Source organism: Aphis gossypii, unplaced genomic scaffold (assembly GCF_020184175.1).
Source record: "Aphis gossypii isolate Hap1 unplaced genomic scaffold, ASM2018417v2 Contig00704, whole genome shotgun sequence".
In the NCBI taxonomy this organism is placed as follows: Eukaryota; Metazoa; Arthropoda; class Insecta; order Hemiptera; family Aphididae; genus Aphis; species Aphis gossypii.
In genome coordinates this window covers 19,129-27,902 of record NW_026083237.1, presented here as the reverse complement: position 1 = coordinate 27,902, position 8,774 = coordinate 19,129, and the positions used below count along the sequence as shown (strand labels likewise).

Here is an 8,774-nt window from a genome sequence, read left to right as displayed (position 1 = left end):
ATTCGTTTTTAATCTTTATCCAAAACTCACCCAATTCTAATGTAACGATTGTTACATATTTATTTATAAACATAATAATATTATACAACCGTATAGGTACATATTATATACCTACACATATTATATATTATATAGTATACGTGCATATATGTATATAGGTATATGTATGTGTATCGTAGATCAAAACATGTAAAATATATTATGATGAATGTACATTATGCCCCTCCTTTGCTGTCTCATATTAAACTATTGTAAAGCTACGGCTAAATAAGAATATATGTAAGAGACAGCCAGTTCCCCGCGTTAACACCAGCGCACACGAACTCCAAGCCAGCCCAACAGCTTGTAAACGTTTTAGTTAGGTAAGAATAAACTGGATATATTTATAAGTATTTGGATCAATCCACATTTATTTGTATCCTGAGTACCATTTGCTCCCGAGCTACGGTTAACTTATATTCATAAGAAACCAACTTCTTCCCTGAATATCATATATTTAACGGGTCATCCCCGACCACGTTACACTGATTTAGCAAATTCTATTTTCAAACTTTCATCACATGACAATTCTATCAAAGTCTCTTTTTCATTGTTTGTTAGTGTTTTAGGAATATCATCCAAATCTAAAATGAATGGGTTTCTTATCCAACAAAATTCAGAATAATCTTCTTTAAAATATTCTTCAAACGTTGTTTTCAACATTTTACAATGGTCTTTTATGTTTTTTATGAGAACAGCTTCCACTTGAAGTTCGTGTTCTGTCACAAATTGTTCCAAATTAGGAAAAGACTGTAGGTTTTCATTCGAAATATTATTACTTATCATTTCAATTATCTTAATAAATGCCTTAATTTTGTCATTCATTGAAAATCTGTTTATTGATTTACCTTGTAAACTTAAATTTAATACATTGAGACGATTGAAAATGTCTGATAAGTATGCCAATGTTGTTATCCACAGGTTATCTGTCAATTTATCTTTGAGTTCAAAATGAGTCTCTCCTCGGAATAACTGAACCTCAGAATGTAGTTCAAATAACCTGCTAAGCTTTCTTCCTTTAGAGAGCCATCTTACTTCCGTATGTAAAAGCAATTGGATGAGATCACTTCCCATTTCGGAACACAGTTTTGTAAATAAACGAGATTGTAGAGCCCGAGATTTAATAAAATTGACTACCTTTATGGTTTCCTGGAGTACTAGTTTAAATTGTTCTGGAATACGCTTTACTACTAAAGCTTCCCTGTGGATGCTGCAATGTATGAAAGTACAATTTTCTGTAACCGATTTTATTTTAGTCGCAACACCTCCATGTTTACCTGTCATAGCTCGAGCACCGTCAGAACAGAAGCCAACACACTTTTTCCAGTTTAATCCATTTTCAACAAAAAAGTGGTTCAACTTTTTAAATATTTCGTCAGCGGTAGTTCGTGTTGATAGCGCTTCACAAAATAAAAAATCGTCTTTAAATGAATTTTGAAATACATACCGAAAGTAAACCATAAGTTGAGCATAGTTTGATACATCTGTACTTTCATCAAGTTGTATCAAAAAAAAATCACTATTTTTCACTTGATCAATTAATTTTTCTTTAACATTCAACGCCATACTTTCAACCTTGCGGCGCACTGTATCATTTGACAGTAAAATCATATCAAGTTGTTTAGCTGACGGTGCACCTAACATACAAGTTACCATATCTTTTGCCGCCGGTAAAATCAGTTCTTCGCCGATGGTATGAGGTTTTCCACACTTCGCTATTCTTAAGCTCACTAAGAAAGATGCTTCCACTGATTTTTCAGTACTACCGCTAAAAGATGATATATTTTTTTTGTGCTTTTCATTTCTGATAATTTTCGAACGAAGTAGTCCTTTGGTTTATTTTCTAACGTTAAATGTTTTGTAGAAATGTGACGTTTTAATAAGGACGGTTTCATACTTTGGTTAGAAAGAATTTCAAAACAGATAACACATTGAGGCCGAGGCTCATTGCTTACGTCTATGACCGTGAATCCAATATTAATGTACTCAGGATCATATTTCCTTACACATTTTCTAATTTTCATAGGATTATTCACATCTTGAATTTCATTTTCCGATTTTGAAGTAGAACTTACTGAACAGTTTTCAAACGTAGATTTATTGTCTGATGCTCTATTTAGCCCCTTATCAATTTTTTTATTTTTTTTTTTTTGTACTGATTGTACCGATATAAAATAATATACGTTGTAAATCGTAATTATTATAAACACAAGTCAAGTAAGAACGTAAATATTTCTTTAGATAAACTCAACTATTTACGTTGACTAGTGCCAATAAACTAAACGGCCGAAGAGAAAATATTTAGTACTGTTATAAAATAATCAGAATTTATCTAAGTACATACGCGGTAAATATCAACAATTATATACGATTATATCTTATTTATTGACGTTTTTTCCGTGAAATGTAACCTTTTTTATCTGAGTATTAAAAATAAACACACGATATTGTAAAATCATCGCTACGCCAAGAATATAATATTTATTTTTAATTTTCCGTTCTACCTCCATGCGGCCTTCCGCGTACCACCATGTAGTCCGTCGCGTACCACAGTTTGAGAACCGCTGATTTAAAGTATTTTCGTTATATAATATGAATATATGATGTATATGTTGTATATATAGTTTTGATTAAATATGGGTTGATTACAATATAATGGTTAAATAGTTTGATTAAATATTTTGATTATAATATAATCTATGATTAAATGGTTAGATTAAATATTTGGTTATATAATTCAATGTTTTAATATGTTGGTTAGTTTCTTATAATTTATATTGTGATTACAATAAAATATGGTGTTAGTAAATAGTACAATATAGTGATTATAATTGATTTGAATTCCAATAAAATATGTGGTTAGTATAATGTGTTGATTACAATAGTTTCTTATATGGTAAATTAATTGTACAAAAATTTTTACTTATTATAATATGTTAGTAATATAAAATCTATAAAGTTCCCCACATTCAAATTTATTTCCATATCCCAATAGTAACTTATTCGTACAGTATGTTTTCTTAAATCTAAGTGTATATATATATATATATATATATATATATTTATCACATTCCAGTTTGTATGTTATTTTTATTTTATTTACTCAATCAAGATTCGCTGCCCATGGAATGACATACTAATCATTTGAAGTACGTCGTCCCACATTGACAACAACCTTAATTGATTAATACGTTTACTTGATCACCCTTTACTCATTGGGGATGCCATAGAATCCACCCCATCGATCATATGTCAAATATTATGTCGATAAGTGTTTCGTACAGCCCCAACCACTTCGTTCTACTTGATCAATTCATTTCAGCCATACATTTATCTACTGTAATTCAATATATATCCCGTGGATTCTGTATTATTTCGAGGTAATAGTTTAATTCATAACAGTATGGTTCACCAAATTCTCTGTATATCGCTATATCATACAAAAATCTTTTGGCTGCCTCAATCATTTCCAATATAGTTTCGTCCTTGTAAGGTACGATTATATTTTCATTAGCAGTAACTATATGAAAATCAAAACAAGCTGTGTAATTATGCCATTCCCCGTGTTGGATTAATATGAAATTGTGTTTCTATGTTAAACGATATTGCCGAAGCTAATTGCTCCATTCTATCCATTATTGGTTATTATTTATTTCGTAGAGTTGATTGTAATTTATAGAATTATGAATTTCTGAAAAAGAAATTTTACGTTCGTATTTTGATTATTATTAATGTTTATTGTTATTTTTATTGTTATTTTATTATATTTTTAAAAAATGCTTTATTAGATTCTCATATCTCTGTTTTCGTATCACATAATCAAATATACATTTGGTATACTTGACATCAATTCTCGGATCATGCGCAAACGTAGTATGGTGTGTCTTTTTACATACAACATCATGGGTCTCTATTAAATTAAGTAGCCTTCCTGATTTATTGTATGTCCCGATATTTATTTCAAAAATTATTTCCCTATTACTTAATTTTTCAAATTGAATGTAAAATTTTTATTGAAATATTTATCGTAACACGTTATATTTAGCATGGGATAATGGTCTAACTCTAATCTCTTTAGAATGTTTTTGTCTGAATGTCCGTTGCATACCACTATTACATTTTCCTTATTACCTCTACGTATGTAACTGTCTATGTATCCCTTAGTCAAATTATTCTTCGTTGAACTCAAACTGTTTTAATTTTGGTCTAAACAAGCATCTCTCAAATCGGTCTTGATCCTGAAAACTCTCTTGATTTCTCTCACTGCACCTGAAGCTCTGTCTCACCCATAGGTCGAGCTTCCTCATTAATTGGTAGCAAAAAGAGGTCGTCCTTCCAGTTTTCTAATCTTAAAGCGGTATAAGCTATTTGATATAGCCCCGGAGATAAAACCATGCTTGTTTTGTTCACCAATTGAAAACTCGAAGTTCATAATACGAACTTATGTGTCTTTTTTGTATAATTAAACATTTGTGTTAGTGATTATATTTTTATATATTATTTATATATTTATTACATATATTCATATATCTATATGATTGTTAATAATTTATATTATTACTACTAAGTTATATTATATTATTAATATTAATCCTTATTATTTTTTATAATATTTATATATTCTATTTATACATTTTTATTTTTCTTTTAGTAAGGGCGGCATATTATTTAGGGCTAGTCTATCTGGTGTGTCACCTAGTAGCTTTTCCTTAGCCTCATTCCCTTTTGCTGATGACGTCACATATATGACTTCTCTTTCTTTATTCGTTATATCGTTAGTCGTAGTTCTTGTTCGATGGCCTATTGCCCTCATAGTGGTCAGTTTACATTTATAACTTATGTATATAAACGCCAAAAGAAACAAGGAGAATATTAACAATCCCATAATTGCGTACATCATTAATGAATTGGTATTACTTTGCACTTCCACTCCAGATTTCCTCATCTATCATGTTCTCTACTTCGTCTAATGAGTGTGCCATTTCGTGTACGTTATCGAGTTTGCGTGAGTCGAACTTATGTCTCTATTTTTATATTTTAATGTCCTTGATACTGTTATTGATCTTATACGATATACTCCCTACTCCGATCTTAGGTATGAAATTTGTGAAATACTTCGTTTTTATTTCCCTAGTCGGATTTAGCACTACATGTTCTGCATAAGCTCTACATTCTTGATTCAGTTTAATTATCCCTTGATTTTTAATTTTTTCTATATATGGTTCTTGTATTCCCTGACACGTAATTGTTAATGTATCTTTTTTTGTTGTGTATATCCATGTGTTGGCATACTTAAGTTTGTGGTATATATTTTAGAAATAATGATTACTCCTGATTCACAATTTGTGGTAACTGGTCTGGATTTTAAATAAAGAAATTTCACACGGTTGTTCTTTGATTCGTGTTGTATTGGTTAGAATTCTGGGCAAATAGTAAATGTTTCTGTTCAGTACTGTGTAATAGTTCTGTTTCGGTAAATGTTGTAAATTGTCTACGATTTTTAGTTATTCCTACATATTGGTATTCTGGTTTCAATACTATACTATGTGTTTGTTATCCGGTCGATCATGTCTACAGGATGTGGTATAGGTATGATTTTAAATAAAGTTAATTAGGTTTCCGTTATCAACGGTATTTTTATCAGAAATACTATTTGATCACCACTATAAAATATTGCAATTTTAGTTATTTTCGTAAATTCGTGTATTTCACTTGGAAATGTTCCCATTGGTAAATTTAAGTTAGTGGTAGGTTTAATTTTACTCTACCAGTGCGCTGCAAGTTCTCGCGCGGTGTTACTAAGCTTGGGTGTAAAACACCTGTCCTAGCCGCAGTTATTATGGCGCTTAAAGTTTGGGTTTCGTAAGAGTATTGTGTCATTAACGCTGTAAATACTAAAAAAATTCTATTTGAAAGTAACAAGGTTCTAAAGTATACGTTATTGTTTATTAGAGCTTTTATGTTTGTTTCTAGACTTAGTTGTTTTGTTTTAATTCGTCATATAACCGGTTTAGTTCCCGTCGAAGCACTATTTATTCCTACTATTGAAGATTTGACTACAGTGGTCTGGTCTTTTATGACATGTATCATGCGTTCGTTGGTACCTTCGACTTTATCTATGTGTCGTAAAGTTTCCTTCGCACATTCCTCATCACAAACTCCGAATAAAGTTTTCATTGCCGAACCTATTATATTTACTAACCCTCTTTTCACTCTAGCACTACGTATGGTTGTGTGTTCCCCTGGTGACAAATATCTACCAATAGATTCGTACATTTGTTTTCGTTGGACGGATATTTCATTAAAAGTTGTTTTTAACACATTGTCGTATTTGGAGCACATCTTTCGATCGGTCATATTTCCCTTACAATGCTCGTCCATATTTCTAATTTCTAATTCTAATTGATAATGTCTTAAATCATAGTCGCTTAACAGTATATAAGTGACGAGCTCCCAAGAGCTCCTATTATTCTGATTTTATCTTGGTTTTCATAAAATATACTTGTTTCATTTTTAAATTCTTTTATGGTGTATGACGACTGTCCTTGCACCATCATTATACACAAAAACCTATATAATAATATGCTAATTAGACATATATTTACCTTAATTAATTTAATAGGTCATTTTACGTTACTATTGTTTTATTACTTAAATATAAATTAACTTATTAATTCTAACTAAAACTATTCGCGATTATTTGTAAAACTATTTTGTTAAAAATATCCCCTCGACGTTGTCCTCAGAATTTCTCTTTTCATGATCCAGCACATAGGGCTTGTATAGGGCTCATCGCTTTGTATGATTCTCAAGAGGTCTGATCTCAAAGTTGCAATGGATTGCTCTATTACGTGATATACTCATCGGGTAAGACATAAGTGCTGCCGCAGAGTGTACATGGTGGTCAAAGCAGGCGGGGATCCCCCTGTCCCCTACTACGAAGTAGTGTCTTTGGTGTTTTATTTTTCTACCCAAATTTATAAGGAATCTGGTTTTTAAATTCCATCTGGTGGAGCGATCTCTGCCAGCAAAAAAGCTCACGCTTCCCAACAAGTTCATGGTGGGTAACCACATGTGCGGCCTTTCATACGTTATCGGTGTCAAATGTATCCTTCGGTTTCCTTCACTTCGGAATTCGTCCAAAATACATTTGCAGAGTACCGATTCCTCTGACAGTGTTTCATGTGGTTCATGCCAATCCCAGCAGATTACGTTATGTGCACCAAATATGTGCGAGTACATAGGGTTTCTTTCAAACTCCATGCCCCCCCAGATACGTGTACAACTGCATTTCCCCCAACATTTCATCTCCCCTATTTAACCGGAGAGTCACCAGACGTCCTCCTGCGGTTTCTTTTATTTCCAACCCGAATTCAGGAACTACGTCTAACCGTGCATTTTCCACCAATGGCACTATGCGCCTATGCCCTTCCGTTGTCAAATAAATTACTTCAATTTGTCGGCTCCTATAATATAGTTTAACTCTTATAGTACTTTTGTTTATTAGTGTAAGTTTAACACTAACTACATTTGTATCTTAATACTAAAATAAATTGATTTACTATCTTTATTTTGTTTATGTTTTTTTTTTTATTTATTATTTTTTATATTTTATATTTTTTTTTATATACTAGTTTCCCTCATCATGTTTAACTCTGTTCCTTGTTCGTGTATTAAGTTTACTACATATCTGTATCTGTATCTGTTCACACATCTAAAATTATGGTGTATACTAATAATTAGTAGTACAATGGTCATTATTAGAATGCTTACTCCTACACATATTATAAAATTATAATAATGTATCTTGAATTTAGGATTTTCTAGATTTGTTACGAATTGTGTGTTGGTGTTATTAATAATTATTTTACTAGTTATATTTGTTCTATCCTCTATTCCTTCTGAGGTATCCAACGTGATATCGCCATAGTCAAACTCATTTACTACATTTGTTACATTTGTGGGTTCTACCGTTGTTAAGTTTGCTTTAATTATTTGCGATATTATTTCGTAATTGGTATTATTTGTATTTTTGTTATAGGTACTCGAAATTATTCAGTGTAGTTAAGTTATAGTCATGCTCACTTGTCATGATAGGTTTTATTGTAGTTGAAATTGTCTGCGATGTTGGATTAGTTATGTTGGTTTTATGTAGTAATTTTGAGTGTATGACACTTAGGTGTCTAACATTTTTTGGAAATGATATGAATTTTTCATTGTCTAATCCTATCGTTTTCAATGTTATCTCACACGTTTTTTCAATAGTAAATTTTGTTAAAGTGTTATTCAATACAATAGTCGTAGGTTTTATGGAGAATATACACCCTAGGTTCATATGTACCCGTGTGTTGTTCTCATCATTCAAAGCTAAAGTTATACGTTCCGTTGTTCCCCAAGTCGTTCGTTGAAGTTCAACACGACTATTGTTTACTTCATAAAAAACTATTGTTTCTTCATGGCTCGATACTCCCTTACCGTCATAATGATTAACCTATAATTTCATTACTTATTACTTATATTATTTTATTATTCTATTACTTATTATACATTATACTCTATATCTATACTTAATATATTACTTTTTTTATTATTTTTTATATTATCTATTTCTGTTCATACATTCTCAACAATTAGTCCATTCTGTCGCTTCTTTTACGACTTACCATTACCATTCGTTTCATTTCTTTTCTATATTTTTTCCTATCGTGTTCTAACATTTCGTCAGCCTCCGGCAT

The 8,774-nt window shown here is 31.2% G+C and overlaps 1 protein-coding gene across 1 annotated transcript; it reads right to left on the bottom strand.

The window, feature by feature from the left end:
* Positions 1 to 519: 519 nt before the first annotated feature.
* On the bottom strand, positions 520 to 8,774 carry LOC126555086 (zinc finger BED domain-containing protein 5-like). The gene is made up of 5 exons (XM_050210051.1): positions 8,703 to 8,774; positions 4,957 to 5,063; positions 1,608 to 1,807; positions 708 to 1,523; positions 520 to 623 (listed from the first exon to the last, which is right to left on the bottom strand). The coding sequence occupies exons 1-5, from the start codon at positions 8,772 to 8,774 to the stop codon at positions 520 to 522; spliced, it is 1,299 nt and encodes a 432-aa protein (XP_050066008.1).